This window comes from Melanotaenia boesemani, chromosome 1 (genome assembly GCF_017639745.1).
Source record: "Melanotaenia boesemani isolate fMelBoe1 chromosome 1, fMelBoe1.pri, whole genome shotgun sequence".
Lineage (NCBI taxonomy): Eukaryota > Metazoa > Chordata > Actinopteri > Atheriniformes > Melanotaeniidae > Melanotaenia > Melanotaenia boesemani.
Genome location: NC_055682.1, coordinates 40,641,810 through 40,661,850, shown reverse-complemented (window position 1 = coordinate 40,661,850; position 20,041 = coordinate 40,641,810). Strand labels below are relative to the sequence as shown.

Here is a 20,041-nt window from a genome sequence, read left to right as displayed (position 1 = left end):
GTTTCACCACAGATGCAGAGCTGATAGTGTTCGGAAAAAATAATCAAACCTCATGAAACTTATGTCAAATAGAACGAGAAGATAGAACTGACATTTTAACCCCTTGATGTTGAATGTTGCACTGCTTCCAGTTCGTTTTTATTTTTATTTAATTCATCTATTTTTATTGACTTAACTTGATTTGTGTACTTTTTAAAGTTATTATTTCTATATATTTTCTTTGTTTTTGTTGTTATTGATTTATCTAATATTTAATAGTATTCTATTTTATTCCAGTCTTTAACTTTTTTATAATTTTTCTTCTTATTTGTACTTATTTATTTTGGTTTTATTTAGTTCTAAATAAATTCAGGTGTAAATGAGTTCATCTTTCATTAGAATTATGTGCTCATTTTGGATTTTATGGTAAAAATCCTCCAGATCTGTCGACTTATACTGAAAAGGTGCTGAAGAATCCAACATAGTTGCTCTGAGCAGGTTCTCAGAACCAGTTCATCAAAGTCTGTATGAAAATGAAAATAAGATATAGAAATATATACGTTTTAAATATAGATGTACAAATGCAAATAAATGTAAAAAGATAATGTACGGGTACATGGCTGCTGAGCTCCACCAAAAGATTTTCATGAAATACCAAAGTTTGATGAATAAATCTTCATAAATAAATAAATGTTCTGGGAGGAATTTATGTTGATGTTTGGACAAAGAAAACATAAAATTTCTTTAAATTCCTAGACTTTTATATGAAATTTTACAAACCAGGCTAACGCTAAAACAAACAAAAAAAATTGTATTCTTAGCCCTTAAAATCAAATCAAATTTTATTTGTACAGCACTTTTCATGCACAAAGCAACACAAAGTGCTTTACATAATAAAATCAAACTACATATTAAAAACAAAATTTAAAAGCCTTCACACACCAGAGTATATAACAGAAAATTAAAACACACCTCAGAATGGCCTTTAACACCCAGTAGTGTGGTGACACTTCTAATTTTATTTTTCTCTTGTATCTTTTTATTTTTTGTGCTTTTATTTTTTTATCTTACATTTACTAATGTAATTGTTTTCTGGTGTGTTTTTAAATTGTTGTTTTAATCATTTTTGTAAGTCACTGGTTCACCAGCGGGTTGCGGTAAAGTGCTATATAAATAAAATACAATAAAATTTACATTCATAGTAGTTTTTTTCACACAGTAATAAGGTTGTATCATGTCATGAATGGCGGCAGAGGTGAGGACCCAACTGCAGGCAGTCAAGGCAGGAGGCAGAACAGTGCAGGTGACAAGGTTTTATATTCAAACCAGACCCAAGTAGAAAAATCTGGGAAACAAAGGTCAGGGGGGCGGCCCGGAGGCCGCGCAGATAACAGGGAAGTACTGGGGAAGTAGACCTGGGCACTGGTGCGGGACGCTAAAGAGCTGGGCAGGACCGGGGCACTGGCGTGGGACCCTGCGGAGCCTGGACAGGACAGGGGTGCCGGCGTGGGACTCTGCAGAGCTGGGCAGGGCTGTGGCGCAGGCATGGGACGCTAAAGACCTGGGCAGGACCTGGGCGCAGGCGTGGGGCACTGAAGCACTGGAGCTGGTGGCAAAAACTGTGATGTGAACCCTGGAGCTGGTGGCGACACCCGTGACGTGGACCCTGGAGCTGGTGGCGACACCCGTGACGTGGACCTTGGAGCTGGTGGCGACACCTGTGACGTGGACCACCCAAGTGGCGTTGGACTTATCGCCAGTCTGGACCCCCAGAACGGCGACCTCTCTGAATACCCCCGCGGCTCTGGCTCCGTGTCCAAACCAAAGAGCCGTCCCACCAGTTCGCTCAAGGTTATGCTCACAGGGAGCTGCCGTCCCTGTTGCCTGGACGACCTCCTCCTTCTGGATCTGGTAGGAGGAGGTTCGGGGTACACCAGGTCTTGATCCTCTACAGTCGGGAGGCATTTAGCTGCCTCAGGACTGAAGTATTCAAACAAAGTCATCATACCGCCTGCTGGGTCCATTTCTGGTCAGATCCTTCTGTCATGAATGGCAGCGGAGGTGAGGATCCAAATGCAGGCAGTAAAGGCAGGAGGCAGAACAGTGCAGGTGACAAGGTTTTATTGTCAAATCACAGGACAGGAAGCCACACATGACAGATATAAACAAAATAAGGATCTGACAAGGGCAAACTGAAAACCATGGGGTATATATACACAGATGGACCAAATTGAGAACAGGTGAAGTGAATCAAAATCAGGTGAGTTAATGAGCCAGGAACAGAAAACACAGCACATGAGGGAAAACTACAAACTGAACTAAACATGATAAAACCCCAAAACCCAAACCATGATCTTAAAACAGAAACTAAACATGACAAAAGCCAGAACTATAAACCAAAATCATAACTAAAAAATGACATACATGATCATGACACAAACACAGCCCATGATCATGACAGTATCATATTTGAAACACACAGTTTCTGAGACCTTTTGCATCACAAAAGCTGTTGTACACAATCTGTTACAAAAAATTATTTTTGTTGATCTTTTTACATTTTGTTAAAGGGCCAGAAAAGACTTCAGATTAAAATCCTTTCTTAGACTTGACATCAGTGATCATCACATTACAATCACTTCTCTACTGTATAGTCTGTTTACCTGTTCTCCACTGATGCCTGTCCATCCAGATCTTTGGTCCAGTCCAGTGTATACTAAGCTTTGAGAACCAGCAGGAGGCTGTAGAGAGAGCCAACAACTCTCCGTATGGTCTGGTGTCGGCCGTCTTTACAACCAGTATGGACAGAGCTCTGTCAGTGTCTGCAGCCATGGAGACGGGAACTGTGTGGTGAGTTCACAGTCTGGATAACAGGTTGGGTTTTTCATTACTGTGGTAACAATCAAAACAGTAAATTGTTGAGGACAAAATACAGGAATGAATTAAGTCTCAGATCTTAGTAGGTTTGATATTTCTGTGGTGTGTTTGAGGGTTTCTGGATGCTGATGCTGATGTTCGGCTTGCAGGGTTTGAGTTCTGTGGGGTAAAGCAGTGACTCAAATGACCTAAAGAACACACATAAAACAGAATATGAGCAAGAGAAAGAAAATATAAAAACACAGAAAGATCACCTAAAAACACATCAACATTCCAGCCAGTAAGTCTCTTAAAAGTGCTTCGAGTGTGCTCGATCCTGCAGTGGCAACATCTGGCTGGCCCTCCCTCCTCTGGGAACGTTAGGTATTATTCTCGTAGCATCATTGTATGCAACTTTTAACTTCCACATGGAAGATTTTTTATAAGATGACCACAGATGGGCCGTGCAAAATGATGTGATGAAACAAGGACACAGTAGAGCAAAAACTAAATTTATGTGTAATGGTGTTTCTGATTTATTCGATCAAATGCTGTGGAAGGATCAATAAAACACATGAGTACAGAAGAGGTTTTGGCCTTGTACAGATTCACTATTTCTTTAAGAGCACATATACATGTGTCAGTTCTAGGCTGACACATGTACATGTGTCAAGCAGGATTCTTTCAACAACCCTGGATAAGACACTGGCTAACGCAAGAGGCCTATAATCATCCAGGCAGCTAACCTTTCCAGTTTTGTCGTTCATTACTGGCACAAGCAAGATGGACATCATTGAAGTCTGGTATCACACTGTGGATCATAAAACCAGTAAAGTTTAGAGCTAAGAGAGGAGCAGGCCTCAGACTAGCATGTTTCAAATGCTCCGCAGTGATTAAATCTATGTCTCATGCTTTGTTGTTAGGTAGTTTATGCATAGCATCATGTACCTCATGTGTCTTTATACTTATTGATTCATCACTTACATCAAACTCCTCCTCATATTGATCGCTATGCAGGAACTATAATGCGGTCCCATCATGCTGCAAGATTATCTTCTTCAGAGCTGCCCTCACAGTGTAAGGAAGAAAAGGTCGACCCCAATTGAGGGCCCTCATCTCTTTCCAGAAATCAGTGATATTAATACACATCATTTTGTTGGCCATGGCATCAGCCCTCATAGCCTGCTCATTTTTAAAATAAACCAAACAGCGTACTTAAATCTGGCATTGGCAAGTTTTTTATGCTAAAGCTCTGGACCTTGCTTCGATCTTCCAGCCAAGGCCCAGTCCATAAGCTTCAGCATGACACAGAGCTACATGCTCATTCCAACCAGGCCTAATGTCATAATAATAACAATAGTAATAATAATAATAATAATAATAATAATAATAATAATAGTAATAATAATAATAATAATACATTTTATTTCTTGGCGCCTTTCCACACCCAAGGTCACCGTAAACAAAAAGATAAAAAATAAATTACATAAGAGTTAAAAACCGTTGAAAAGACATTGAGATAAAAAAAACAGTCAGAAGAGTTACAGGGAGTATGCCAGTTTAAACAGGTGGGTTTTGAGTGCAGATGTGAACGATGGAAGAGAATCGATGTTCCGAAGCTCGGATGGGAGTGAGTTCCAGAACCGGGGAGCTCTGCTCCTCATGGTAGAGAGACGGGCAGAGGGAACAGTAAGGTGAACGGAGGAGGATGACCTGAGAGTGCGGGATTGACAATATGGAGGAGATTGTATAGATAAGGAGGGCCCAGACTGTGAATATGTTTGAAAGTGAGGAGCAGTAACTTATAGTTGATTTTGTGTTTTATTGCGAGCCAGTGGAACTGTTGAAGTACAGGGGAAATATGTTTAAAGGTAGAAGTGCGGGTCAGGATGCGAGCAGCAGAGTTCTGGAGATGCTGCAGTTTTTTTAAGTAATTTATTAGGAAGACCGAGGAGGAGTGAGTAGTCAATGCAGGATGTGACAAGACGCTGGATAAGCATTGCAGCAGCATGTGGAGTAAGTGATGAGCACAGTTGTACTTGTTGTACTTCGTATCACATTTATGTTTGTGAAAAGGTTTGCCACCATCAAACATAGCAGTCACTGCTTCATCATGCATGGAACAGTCACGTTCATGCTACTCAATCTGAGATCCCTACACAAAAAGGCTTCTTTAGGCAAATGAACATTACTTAAATATGTGTCTGTGTTATTACAGTAATCCAAGAAGTCCTCTTTGGTGAGAGTTGGCCAGTCTAATTTTGCAGTAGTAGCACTTGTTACAAAGGGTAATCACTGAAAAAGCACATAGAGATGAAACAGAAATCAAGTTTTAATATATTCCTAGGACAAATAAGGAGGCACTCCCCTGTTTTCGCCACTTGCCATCCTTATCAGAGCTAGTTTACTTACAGATAATCCACTCAAATACATGCCACCCGATGATGGTGCCCAATTAAACCTCGATTGATTGCACACCAAACCACTGCAAATAAACACTGCATAGATTTCATGCCAACAACAAGATCAGGTGTAAACACTTCTGAGTAGCCACTGCCAGGAGGACATAGATCATTTGAGGGGAAGGTGTTACAGTCACTCCGCTCTTACAACTGTCACAACATAAAAGAGAAAAGGACCAGAAGTGGACAGACTTGGAATACAAAACAAAATCTTATAAGTCTAAAAAGGACAGCAGGTGGCTGTACCCGAAAACTGCAAACAATAGCACAAAGTTACTACAACCAAAACATTTGAATTTGATCTCTAAAAAAAGACACATCATACCCGCTGGTCGAATTCCCATGCCCCGTCGCACACTCATTCCGTGGATCATCGTCTATCAGACCCCAACCCTGCCATACAAAATATTTAAAAAACTCATCCAGGATTTATAAAACTGAACATATTAAAGCCATATTTACCCAATCGCTGCTAAGGTCAAAGTATACCAAAGACTGACGGGGTCGAGCAACACCCTGGCCACTCAACAGGAAACTGGTGCTGCCTGGTGAAGTGCCACTTCCTCTTTTATTAACAGCCCTATGGCCAGAGTGACACCCCACAGTGCCACCCACGACACACTGTTAGAAGCACCGCCACTATTAGCTACTGATGCTAGTTCTTCAACATTTATTCTAAAAGCAAAGGGTGTGTGTTACTCCTAACCCACAATCAAGACACATACTGGTGCTCGTCATAAAATTAGAATATCATAAAAAAGTTGATTTATTTCAGTAATTCCATTTAAAAAGTGAAACTTGTATAATGTAGACATTCATTCCTCACAGACTGACATATTTCAAATGTTTATTTCTTTCTAATTTTTATGTTTATAACTGACAACTAATGAAAACCCCAAATTGAGTATCCCAGATAATTTGAATATTCTGGAAAGGTTCAATATTGAAGACACCTGGTGCCACACTCTAATCAGCTAATTAATTCAAAACACCTGCAAAGGCCTTTAAATGGTGTCAGTCTAGTTCTGTTGGCTACACAATCATGGGGAAGACTGCTGACCTGACAGTTGTCAAAAAAACGACCATTGACACCTTGCACAAGGAGGGAAGACACAAAAGGTTGTTGCTAAACAGGCTGGCTGTTCACAGAGCTCTGTGTCCAAGCACATTAATAAAGAGGCGAAGGGAAGGATGTGTAGAAAAAAGTGTACAAGCAATAGGGATAACCGCACCCTGGAGAGGATTGTGGAACCAAACCCATTCAAAAATGTGGGGGAGATTCACAAAGAGTGGACTGCAGCTGGAGTCAGAGCTTCAGGAACCACCAGTACAGACATATCAAGACGTGGTTTCAGCTGTCGTGTTCCTGGTGTCAAGCCACTCTGGAACAAGAGACGGAAACATCTCGTCTGGACTAAAGACAAAAAGGACTGGACTGCTGCTGAGTGGTCCAACGTTATGTTCTCTGATGAAAGGAAATGTTCTTAACTGGCCAGCAAACTGGCCTGACCTGAACCCCGTAGAACATCTATGGGGTATTGTGAAGAGGAAGATGCGATACGCCAGAACCAACAATGCAGAAGAGCTGAAGGCCACTATCAGAGCAACCTGGGCTCTCATAACACCGGAGCAGAGCCACAGACTGATGGACTCCATGCCACGCCGCATGCTGCAGGAATTCAGTTAAAAGGAGCCCCAACTAAGTACTGAATGCTGTACATTATCTTACTTTTCATGTTCATACTTTTCAGCTAGCCAACATTTCTAGATTTTTTTGTATTGGTCTTAAGTAATTTGAATTTGGGGTTTTCATTAGTTGCCAGTTATAATCATCAAAATGAAAAGAAATAAACATTTGAAATATGTCAGTCTGTGAGGAATGAATGTCTACATTATACAAGTTTCACTTTTTGAATGGAATTACTTAAATAAATCAACTTTTTCTTGATATTCTAATTTCATGACAAGCACCATTATTTTCTAATGCTGCATGTCAGCTGTGCTAAAACAATGATTGAGCCATGATGTAGTGTGCCAGGCTCCACTGATGTCGACACATCACATTTCTTTTGCTGATTGCCTCACCTGCTGCTGATTTAGTAATTAGTTCCCTGTGTTTATAGATCTTAGGTTTTTAGTTGACGCTTGCTGGATCATGGTAATGTCACTTCCTGTTGGTAGTGTTTTTATATTGCTGCTGTGGATAATCAGTTGTGTCTGACTTTACTTTCATCATTAAAGACGTCAAACTACTGAAAGTGAAACTGAAGCCTCATGAAACACTGAATCACTTTGATACATCAGGCGTGAAATTGGCTCACTGTTTGAAAACATGATCCAGTCTAACAGCGCCATCTGCTGACTGCACATGTGTGATGCGTTTGAGGGGATGTAACAGGGCTTCATTACTTTCTGGCTGCTCTGGGTCTTCCTGTTTCATCTTTGACCTAATGTTTAATAGAGGAAACGTTCTTAACTCCATGTTCCTGTTTTCTTCTGTCTGTGATGCCTCCTCTCCACCTTCCTCTCTTGTTGCTCCCTGAATCCTGACGTGACTGTTGGTGATCAGCAGATCGGCTTTTCTGCCCCAGCATCATCTCTCTTGTTTGTTTATCGTTTATCATTATTGAGGTTTGCAGGAGCCACACCTGTGAAATCTGCTGGTTAAACAGCCAGATGGATTAGATTGAGATATCTATAGTGAAAGTGAAAATTTGGGATCTAAACCAGTGGTTTCATTTTTAGGAGCATGACTGTGGTGAAGGGAAACTATGAATGTGTTCTGAAATACAAATCATAGCAGGACCTTCTCCAACCAGGTGGTTGACAGTTAATAGAAAGGATTTATATGCAGGGGTGGGTCTAACAATTTTTGATGAGGCCGTCAGGCAGGGACACTGACCAGGAAAAGAGGGCACAAATGAGAAATCTTTTTATTTTTTTAAATAAAAGTGTGCTGATTATTACAACTGAAGTGGTCATTAGATGTTAAATTTTTAAAAACAAACAGTTGATGATACTTTTCAGTGTTGATGTAAATGATGTAAACATGCAGAAGTGCATTACACACACACCACCACCACCACCACAAACACAGCAATTTAAACGCCTTTTAAAGCACTGAGAACCTGACAAGACCCGCTCCTTTAAAATTTGGTTTAATACACACAGATGACGTAACAAAGCCTTGATTCTGGTGGTCCACCTGTGTTTTTGAAAATAATCCACTAGTTCTGGCTTGGATTCAGGTCGGAGGAGTTTCTGTGTCACGGATCCAACATTTCTCTATCTACTTTATTACTTTACCTGTAAAGAGTGGGCAAACTTCATCAGGGGGGTCAAATACTAAGAAAAGAAATGATTGTGTCTCCAACACACACTCACGTGGATGAATGGATGGATGGATGGATGATGGGTGGATGGATGGATGGATGGATGGATGGATGGATGGATGGATGGACGGATGGATGATGGATGGATGGGTGGATGGACGGATGGATGGATGGATGGATGGATGGATGGACGGATGATGGGTGGATGGATGGATGGATGGATGGATGGATGATGGATTGATGGATGGATGGATGGATGGATGGATGGATGGATGGATGGATGGACAGATGATTGATGGACGGATGGATGGATGGATGGATGATGGGTGGATGGATTGATGGATGGATGGATGGATGGATGGATGGATGGATGGATGGATGATGGGTGGATGGATGGATGAATGGATGGATGATGGGTGGATGGATGGACAGATGATGGATGGACGGATGATGGGTGGATGGATGGATGGACGGATGGATGGATGGATGGACGGATGGATGGATGATGGATTGATGGATGGATGGATGGATGGATGGACAGATGATTGATGGATGGATGGATGGATGGATGGATGGATGGATGGATGGATGATGGGTGGATGGATTGATGGATGGATGGATGGATGGACGGATGGATGGATGGATGGATGGATGATGGGTGGATGGATGGATGGATGAATGGATGGATGATGGGTGGATGGATGGACAGATGATGGATGGACGGATGGATGGGTGGATGGATGGATGGATGGATGGATGGATGGATGGATGGATGATGGATGGATGGATGGATAGACGATGGATGGGTGGATGGTTTGTGAGAAATGACTCACAGCAGATGTAAACCAGTCTCTCTCCGTCTCTGCCCGAAGGATAAACTGCTACAACGCCCTTCATGCTCAGACTCCCTTTGGAGGATACAAGATGTCAGGAAATGGCCGAGAGCTGTAAGCACCATCAGTGTTTCTTACCATCAGTGTCGTACCTGTTGAGGATGTGTTCTGTGTCTCATCTGCTGTCTCTGTCCCTCCCAGGGGGGAGTATGCTCTGGCCGAGTACTCTGAGGTGAAAACTGTGACCTTCAAGCTGACAGAAACCACATGAGAAGAACAAGGAATGTCCATCACAGAGACAACCTACTGCTGTCCTCAGACATGTTCCACTGTCTGTCTTACTTTTTCTACACCTTTTACATAATAAATTGTTTACTTATGTACTGCCTAATTAACCCTTAAAACTTCAACCTTTTTTTTCTTTTGCTATTTTTGTTTGTTTTCTAAAGTAAATCAGCCTGTAAGAGCTTAAAACTTTTAATCCCAGTCAGCATCAGACGTGATGTTTCCAGCTGTCTGATTAGGGGGTAAAATGATGTAAAATGAATGTATGAATAGATGTAGCAGCATAAAGGTCGACCAGAAGAAGAAAGCAGAATTTATTACTAACAGAACTTTGTAGAAATAACACACAGATCAACAGTGACCAAACCTTTTCTCATCTCATCGTTCTCTCAAGTCTTGGCTTTTAGGAGAAAAAATATTGTTATTGAAACAAACACACAACAGAAACTATTTCCATGTTTCCACTTTTTCCTCATTTCCAGTTATTCCTGCTACTATTTACCTGCTATCCTCACTAAACCAACTCCAGCTCAGCTGCTTTGTGGTGCCACCGTGCATCAGAAACGTCTGACACTGGCGACGACAGAAGTGATAGCGCTCGAGATCTAGTTGAGTTTTAAGGGTTAATGTCAGTATTTATCTCCATAATTTCCTCAGTTCTTTCCAGTGCCCACAGCATTATCCTGCCACCACCATGTTTCACTGTTCTTTGTTTTAGTCTTTCTTTTTTTAAACTAAAAATGCATATCCAATCTAATCAAGGCAGTTTGTAAAACTGATATTTTATTAAAATACGTTATTAACAGGTTTTAATCTCTGTATTTTTTCATGTTCACTGGATATAATCTGAGACAGATGTGAGTTGGTGTATGTCTAATCTGTGCAGAGCAGCTGGGATAAAGAAGCATGACGGGCAGCCGTGTTACTGAATATAATTCCATCAGTTTTAATGAATCAAGTTTTTTTAAAGTTACCAAAAACGGATTATTTTTAGGAAGCCAGAGATGATCTGTGAAGGCGTCCTTCAGAAGATGGTGGATGTGTGGAACAGTCAGTCCTGCTCAGACATCGTGATTGATTTTTCTCTGCTGATGACGGGATGATGAAGAGTAACCTCCTCCTCAGCTCAGACAGATGCTTCCAGAAAGCTCAGGTTGTCTCTCACTGCTGATCCTGTGGGTTATTGATCCGAGTTCTCTTCCCTGAAATGCTCTGTGTTCTCCCAGGACCTGCTTTAACATCCTGACTTCAACATTTACAGAGAAGCATTTCCTTTAAGACGTGCACAATCTGTCGTCATTTCAAGCTTTTTTCTTTTCTAATGTATGTTTACAGATAAACGTTTGTTTTGCTGTTTTTATGTTAACCTGTTCAGCATCATGACAGCAGAATGATGGAGCTTGAAGGATATGAGGCTTTCCCTGACTCTTAAATATTATCCTTTATTATTATTAGGGTTGTCAAAGTTCACACGTTAATGACAGGTTAACACAAATTCCTTTTAGGGTTTTTTTATTTATTTATTTATTTTTTTTAAAAACATGCTTAACGCGTCTGCGTAGTTTCAGGAAGTGATGCAGAAACATTGAAACAGAATGGGTACTTTACACAGACAGTTTAGCTTTAAATCTCAGAAATGCTTCTCTGGACAAGATTCAGGTCATTGTGGATGTTCATCTGAAAACATTCACTTTGGGTTCTTTGTGTTAAGATTCTCCAGCTTTTTTTAATTTCAATATATTTAGTTATTTGTATTAAATTCAGGAAACATCTTATATGAAACCAAGACGTCTCTTTTCTGAACCAACTTCAACATGAATCTGGGAAAATACAGGAAGCAGACCCTCCTCCACGGTTTCTGTTCATGTCAGAACAGAAGAGAAGCGAGTCCTATTGCTTTCCTACTGATGTGGAGGAAATCTGGAAGGATTGTGCAGCTCCTGGCTGTTAGAGCAGTGGTGGAAAACTAAGTACTGTGGAAGAAAAGGGAATGCAAAGAACACAGATCTATTAAGATTATTCCTGTCTGATAGTGGTCTGTGAAACTTTAAGATTTGGTACAGATACCAAGTGAATACAGAACCTATAGAATCTGGTTCAAGTTTATATTAGCTTCAATTCCAGGAAATATATAAGCGGCATCCAAACAGTATTAAAGTGTTTTCTGAGTTTTTCTGCTGATGTTCTTTCATTTAAAGAATAATCTGACTATACTGTAACTCACCTTCACTGGTTGACATGGAACAGAAGAGGCGTTGTGCAGCCTGACTGTGTCTCCAGAACCATGCTGGGATTGTGGAGTCTGCATGAATACCACAGTGTTGGTGGTCATTGTGCCACACTCACTCTTCCTCACCCTCTTCCTCACACACATCCTCAGCTGCCAGCTCAGACTGAACTACAGCTCATGCAGCAATTTATACAAATAAATCAGTTTAAATCCAGACAGAAGAATATTACATGTGGGGTACCTAAAAGTCCAAAAATCTTTATTATGCCAATTAATGACATTTGCAATATAGAGATATATTAAAGTTTGTGTTATTTGCCCTCCCTGAGCTGCCACCTTACCGTGGTGGAGGGGTTTGTGCGTCCCAAAAATTCTAGCTGCTACAGAATTCTGTTGGGAGCTTTTTGCCCCATGGCATGGGGTGACATGGGCACCTCCTCCCGTGGGAGGCTCAGAGTACCCACCCTTTTTGGAGTCCTTGGAAGGATTGTTGGAGAGCACTCCTTCCAAGGACTCCCTCATTTTGCAGGGGGACTTCAATGTCCATGTGGGCAATGTCAGTGGGACCTGGAGGGGGGTGATTGGGAGGAACGGCCCCTCTGATCTGAATTTGACTGGTGTTTCATTATAGGACTTCTGTGCTTGTCATGGATTGTCCATAACGAAAACCATGTTCAGGCATAAGAGTGTCCACATGTGCATTTGGCACCAGGACACTCTAGGCTTCAGTTTGATGATCGACTTTGTAGTCGTATCATCGAACTTGTGGCCACACGTCTTGGACACTCGGGTGAAGAGAGAAGCGGAGCTGTTAACTGATCACCGCCTGGTGGTAAGTTGCCTCAGATGGTGGGGGAGGATGCCAGTCAGGCCTGGCAGACCCAAGTGTGTTGTGAGGGTCTGCTGGGAACCTCTGGAGGAGTCCCCTGAAAGAGTTTCAACTCCCATCTCCGGCAGAGATTCAACCTTGTCCCGTGTGAGGTGGGGAACACTGAGTCCAAGTGGGCTGTGTTCTGTGCCTCTATTGTTTTTATTGGTTTTAATAGAATGTATCTAGTGGATTTAACTTAATTTAAATCTAGTTGTTAGTAATAATGATCTTAAATAAGTTATATAGACTTTGGAGGGCAAAATATTGAAAATTTGCATTTCCCCGCAGTACTTTTGCATTACCTCGCAAAAAGGGATGATCCGAGAGCAAGCACAGTTTGTTAAAGCCATTTTGCTCATTTTCTTTTGATGTTTCTAGTCTGCATTTCCCTCTCAGCATCAAGTCAACATAACACGCACACCTGACAATGACTTTATGTCCAGAGGAAACAGAGGAAGTGTGTTGTTGTAACGTAGTGCTTTAACGGATTAATTACAAGTGCAGACAGAGGTTTGATGTAATCAGGAACAGCATCAAGTGTCTTGCTGTTTTACTGTTTTGGCTGCTTGTGTTTAGACTGTAAAATGAGATTGATATGATTTATTGGTAATTTATTGAATAAACTTCTAAACGGTTTCTGTCTACTGCAGGTGTTTCCTGATGTTTTACAAAGTTGAAGCTGCACAAAATGAACCAGGATCAGTTTGGTTGAGCTCTAGTTGATTTTCTCTACGAAAAGCTTATATAAACTTGTGCAGGTTAGTAAGTGAGAGTTCTGCTACAGCTCCTCTTTGGCTGGGATGTGGAAGTTTGTTGAGTGGCTACAGCCTGATGGAAACATCTGCGCTGGGCTGAGCGTTTATGTTGTTTTGTGTCAAATTTGATCCATGGATCCGGATGTCTTTCATGTCACTGTTGAGGTTTTTTCATGATCTTCTGACATTTATTTACTTTGAAGCCTGATTATTGGTTGAAATGACTGGACTGACTTTGTTATCCATAAATTAATTGTTCAATTTTCTGTTAAATCTGTCCTGTTACATCTGATACCTTCTGGATCCGATTTTAAGTGTCTGCAAAGGTTCTTTTTTTAATAGTGGAGGAAAAAAACTTTGTCTTTGTTTTTTATATATTTTTTTATTGTATTCTATGCCTGGTCTGCTTAGACATTGGTCAGATATTGAATTATTTAACTCGAATTTGTCTTCTTATAAAGTCAAAATTCATTTGATAAATGGGGCCCGCCCACAACGATCAATTGCCCACCCTGGTTCTCTGTCCAGGCGCCGGTACTGGAGATATGTAATCTGCATCCCAGTCTGGATCCAGTACATTCATCCTGTATGACCTTTACCTCAGAGGTCACCAGCAGTGAGGCGTAACACGAACCCTGACCTGGTGAGACAAGCGTCTGCCTCAAGATGCCGAGCTGGTACCTGGATGGTCTGGTTATGGTGAACCAGTTGGACCAGAAGCTGATAGTTTCTCTGTTTTTAGCCTGGATTAGATAAATCCAGCCCATGGTGTTTATGTCTTGTCACAAACCTACAACATGTCACGTTTATGTAGTCACCAAGCATGAAGATAGGACAAGTGTCTAGACGTCACTTTTAAACACACTCTGTAACACACCGATCTGTGACTGACACCCTGAGCAGCGTCAGAGAGCGTCCAATAATCCACCAGGAAATATGAGAATTTATGAACAGACTCAGCATCATTCACCATCCACGCACGCCACAGAAACAACCCACAAGAAGCTAAATATTCTTTAAATTTAGTTAACCCTTTAACTGCCTCCTCCACCGTTTGGTTGGGATAACTTTTCCAGGTCTACTTCACTAGAAATGTGCAGAAATACCTGATCCATCTCTACCGCTGGTCTGGAAGTTCGTAACAAAAATAAGTGTTTGTTTTCCCATTACTGTTTCAGGTTTTACCATTTCACATCTTTCTAGACAGGCAGAGTAACTCAACTAACATCTGATAATCTGGATTACAACAGAATTACACTCCAGACTCCAGTTTCCCTCCCAGAGACGGGACAGATGTTCCTCTGAAGTATGATGTGTTTGGATGAACTGTAAAATCTGCATTTCATCAACAAACTGTGACTGAATGTTTGAATATTGTTTATTGGTTGCTGTGTTAGGATCATTTCCTCTCATGTATGAAAATAAATGCAAACTACAAATCAGTCACAGAGTCATTTCCAGTTTTTTACCCTGCAGCAGAAACCACATTCACTCATGCATTTTATGAGCCTTGTAGCTTTTATTCATCATTCTTATTTATATAATAATATCTACTGTCACTGGTGCTGCACAAGCTGAATGAATTTAAAACACTAAATAATCTGTAAAACAGAATTAAATATGAGTTAAAATAAATATAAGAACATCAAATAAATGGATTAAATAAAAACAATGTTTGCATGATAAAAACCAACATCTGCTACTCAACCAGACACCAGTTCAGGTGTGATGTATCCTGTCAGACAGCTGCTGCATTCAGTGCAGCCTGCAGGCGACATCGTGACGACTGATCAGCACCTACATATAAAGAATTATAATCAATAAAATCATGGATGTTCTAGGTTTTACTAAAATATGTTGTTTCATTATAATTTTGAACAACCACAGTTAAAATTGAAATAAAAAGACTCAAAGAAACAGGAGGAATCTCTGTGTGCATGGAATAAGGCCAAGGGTAAAAACTTAAAGGCTGGTGATCTTGGGGCCCTCAAGCTGCACTGCATTAAAGACCTTCCTCCTGATTTTCTCAACCTTTTGATGATATTATACACTGTAGATGGCATCTTCAAAGTCTACATAACTTTATGTTGAGGAACTTTATGTTCCACAACTTTTAGAGCCAGTTTGTCTCAGATTGGTGAACCTCTGTCCAGCTTTCCATCTGAGAGACTCTGCCTCTCTGCAATGCCCTTTTTATAACCCAGTCATGTTACTGACCTGTTGCCAATCAACCTAATTAGTTGTCAAATGCTCCTCCAGTTGTTTTTTGTTTGCACGAATTACTTTTCCAGCTTTTCGTTATCCTGTTCCAGCTGTGTACAGATGTGTTGAGGCCATCAGATTCCAATTTAATAAAAAAAAAGTTGCCACCGGAAAAATGGTAACACTAATTTTTTGGGTTGACCCCTATCTCTTTCCAGCAGCATTCGCTTCTGCAGTGTCACAAGATTTATTTCCATCCAGTGTTGCATTAAGTTTTCTCCAAGACTGACCACAGCGTAAAGCCTTCTCCAGGACATCCCAAAGATTCTCCATGGGCTACAGGTCTGGATTCTGTGGTGGCCAATCCATGTGTCAAAATTATGTCTCCTGTTCCCTGAACCACTCTTTCACAGTTTCAGTCCCATGAATCCTGCATTGTCATCTTGGAATATGGCCGTTCCATCGGGGAAGATGGAATAACCTGCTCATTCAGTATATTCAAGTAGTCAGCTGACCTTGTTCTTTGGACACATAATGTTGCTGAACCTGGAACCTGAACCTAGGCCTGAACCAAGACCTGACCAACTGCTGCAACCCCAGATCACAGAGTGCCCCCACAGGCTTGTACTGTAGGCATGATGGCTGCATCACTGAAATATCATTGAATTCTGTATTTATTTACATTTTACACAGAGTCCCAGTTGTTTTGGCTGCGGGTTGGATGTTTTTAACTTTAACCTTTAAAGTCATTTCTATCTATTCTATCCAACTATTCTTAAAAAAAAAACAAAAAAAACGGAAGTTCTGGTTTAATAATGCGTGAGCGGTCTTACTTTGGAAGGATAAGCGGAAGTGGTAATGTTGTTCAGCGCGTGCCCGGGTCGCAGACTTGGATCAGGAAGTGTGTGTGTGGCACTAAAACCGTGAAATCTGGGCGGAATGGACTCTGGACCCCCGAACCAGCAGGTGAGCGGTTTCATACCTGACCGTCACGCAGACAGGCTCGCGTTGCAGCGGCCGCGCGCGCACTCAGCGCTCGTGCTCAGTATATGACGCTGTCATTCCTGAGGATGAAAAACAACCAGTATTTTTACTGTCTGAGCTCAAGTTTGGCTCTGATGGTTCAGAGAAAAGTTCAAGAAGATGAACGGTTTAAATCTGAAACTCAGCCTAACATTTCTTAAACTTTTAACCTTCTTTTTAGACCGTAATACTTATTTTCTGACCCGGTTCCGGGTCGGGTCTGGTCCAGAAATAACTGTGTTTTTAAATACTCCGTTATTACGAAGTATGAATAATTTTCTGTGTGAAATTAAAGAAAAAGAGAGGCCGACAGAAGGAGGAGGAAATGAGTGCAGTCAGACACCAGAAGAAAACACCAGATTTCACTGGAATAATGAGCAGATCTGTGAGGAGGAGCAGATCTTCATGGAAACGTGATGACTTTATAGCATTTTTGTTCAAATCTAATATCTCCTCTTTCCAACCCGTGTTTGAAAGACTCTAGAAGATCGAGGTATGATCAAATCCGTGTGTGATGATACGATGTTTGTTTATACCACAAACTGTCGTATTAGACACAGACTGGATTCAGGGTCCACTGATCAAATGAGACCATATTATGCAGGTCCAGACAGATGCCATCCTTCCTGGTTCTGGTTCTGCTGGAGGTTTTCCTTCCTGCTTCAGCTAAAACAGGTAAACTCAGGTGTATGTCAGGTGTACTGTGGTGCAGACTGATGCAGGAAGTTAAGAAGAGGAATTCTGTTGCGGGAACTTCCCTGAGGGGACATTTTATCAGAAGAGTTCAGGTTCTGGTCCCTGCTACACTGTGACTCTGATAATGTCCTCGGTCTTTATCAGCTCCACCTTGCTAGTACTGGGTTTGACCCCTTTTCCCCAGAACTGCCTTAATTCTTGGTGTCAACAAGGTGTTGAAAACATTCCTCGGACATTTTTGGAAGTTAGAAATCTGATTGTGTGTGAATGCTGTAGAGCAGGAAGAATCTTCCCCTCTTGGTTTTCTCATCTGAGGTCATCATGTTAAAAATGTCACTTTTCTACAGTCTAATCCGGACTTTGATTAAGCAGGTGTAGACGACAGACTGTTTTTGTAAAGGACTTAGGGGCTGAGTTATGACGAGGGCAAAACTGCTGCGCTATTTAACATTTGCTGCGCAGTTTTGCTCTGGTTATGTTTCTACGATTAGCGCCTGATCTATTAAGACTGCTCCTGTTATCATTTGCGGAGCAAACAGCAGTATTTAAATGAGGATTTAGCGGCGCTGTTTGCTCTGTCATGTAAGGTTCTGGAGAGCAAGGAAACCGCAAACGCAAAATTAACTTTTATCCGATAGAAGTTGAGACAAATAAAGGAGACAAATAAAAATATTGCGGAAGTCGAGGAAAAAAATCTAAATGTCACCAGAAATGCTGCAATATAGTTTCATATTCAAGTTCTATTTATTTATAAGACACACTAACAACAACCTTTAGGAACCAAGGTATTGTACATATAAAAACATGCAAGGAACAAATAAGAAATAATAAAGGTTTAAAAGCTATAAAGAAATAATAATAATAATAATAATAATAATAATAATAATAATAAAAGACAGGCATGATAAAGTCTTTAAACTTATCCAGCAATTCTAATATTGCAACGCTGGATCGTCTCCACAATCCTCTTCTCTGGCATTCTAAATATATTAATATAATAGAAAAAAATGCATTATCTTAGTCGCCTTTCATGGTGTCTGTGCCTATTACTGCAGCCATTGCGCGTATACTGTTGTGCCAATTAGCACCTGCTTTTCAGAAACGCTATTTTTAGAGCAAACATAAACACCGCAACCTATTTGCGGCCTACATGAATCCCACTGCTGCGCAAACCAGATTTATTTGCATAGTCTCCTCCCACTAATGTGCACTTTCTGGCCGGAACGCCCATAATGCATATGCAGTAGCTTCAGAAACGCAAAGTGGAGAGCGGCGCAGTTTTGCCAGGATAACTGACGCAGTTCCATGTTTGCGGCTTTGATAGATAAGCTTGGGCCGATTTTAGCGGAGCAAAGCCGTCTGCACCTGTTTTAGTACACGCAAAGCGTTAATAGATCAGGGCCTTAGTGTTTTGTTTGTTTTCCGAGCTGTAAGGATGTGATGAATGCTGCCGTCTGCTGCTCTAGGAGAGCTCTGCAGACTCCTTGGAAGACTTCCCATCTTCAGTTTATTGGAGGATTTCACCTGGCAGCCATGATGGCTCCCTGACCCTGGAGCAGGGTTTTCCTGCAGCAGTCAGGTCCATCTGTTTGACCAATCAGAACGTAACGTGTAACATGTTACAGGTTTGTAAAACGCAGACCAAGTCTGTGTAACTTGGTCCAGGTCTGTGTAACGTGGACCAGGTCTGTGCAACATGGACCAGGTCTGTGGGAAGTGGACCAGGTCTGTGCAACATGGACCAGGTCTGTGGGAAGTGGACCAGGACTGTGAAACATATTCCGAGGCCTGTGTGATGTGTTCCAAGTCCGTGTAACGTGTTCCAGGTCTGCATAGTGTGGTCCAGGTCCACATAACGTAGTCCAGGTCTGCGTAACTTAGTCCAGATCTGCGTAACTTGCTCCAGGTCTGCGTAACATAGTCCAGGTCTGTGTAACTTAGTCCAGTTTAGTGAAACCTAAACCAGGTCTTTGTAACGTGGTCCAGGTTTGCGTAACATGGCCCAGGTCTGTGTGACGTGGTCCAGGTCTGTGTAACTTGGTCCAGGTCTGCGTCCAGGTCTTGGTCCAGGTCTGCATAACTTGCTCCAGGTCTGCGTAACATAGTCCAGGTCTGTGTAACTTAGTCCAGTTCAGTGAAACCTAAACCAGGTCTTTGTAATGTGGTCCAGGTCTGCATAACTTGCTCCAGGTCTGCGTAACATAGTCCAGGTCTGTGCAACGTGGTCCAGGTCTGTGAAACATGTTACAGGTTTGTAAAATGTAGACCAAGTCTGTGTAACTTGGTATAGGTTTGTGCAACATGGACCAGGTCTGTGCAACATGGACCAGGTCTGTGTAACATGGACCAGGTCTGTGTAACTTGGTATAGGTTTGTGCAACATGGACCAGGTCTGTGCAACATGGACCAGGTCTGTGTAACATGGACCAGGTCTGTGCAACATGGACCAGGTCTATGCAACATGGACCAGGTCTGTGCAACATGGACCAGGTCTGTGCAACATGGACCAGGTTTGTG

At 41.5% G+C, this 20,041-nt stretch overlaps 2 protein-coding genes across 6 annotated transcripts in view; both read left to right on the top strand.

Annotated features, from left to right (window-relative positions):
- Positions 1–10,099, top strand: part of aldh1a3 (aldehyde dehydrogenase 1 family, member A3) — a 48,910-nt gene extending 38,811 nt beyond the window's left edge. For all 4 annotated transcript variants that reach the window (XM_041992876.1, XM_041992867.1, XM_041992859.1 and 1 more), the window contains 3 exons: positions 2,672–2,829; positions 9,502–9,576; positions 9,664–10,099. In XM_041992876.1, the coding sequence (XP_041848810.1) occupies positions 2,672–2,829; positions 9,502–9,576; positions 9,664–9,733 (303 nt within the window). In that variant the 3' untranslated portion in view covers positions 9,734–10,099. The remainder of the gene's footprint in view (positions 1–2,671; positions 2,830–9,501; positions 9,577–9,663) is intronic.
- A 6,565-nt stretch (positions 10,100–16,664) lies between these two features.
- The window catches only part of lrrk1 (leucine-rich repeat kinase 1), a 73,028-nt gene continuing 69,651 nt past the window's right edge, over positions 16,665–20,041 (top strand). For both annotated transcript variants that reach the window (XM_041984588.1, XM_041984580.1), the window contains exon 1: positions 16,665–16,771. The gene's annotated coding sequence lies outside the window, so the exon portion shown is untranslated. The remainder of the gene's footprint in view (positions 16,772–20,041) is intronic.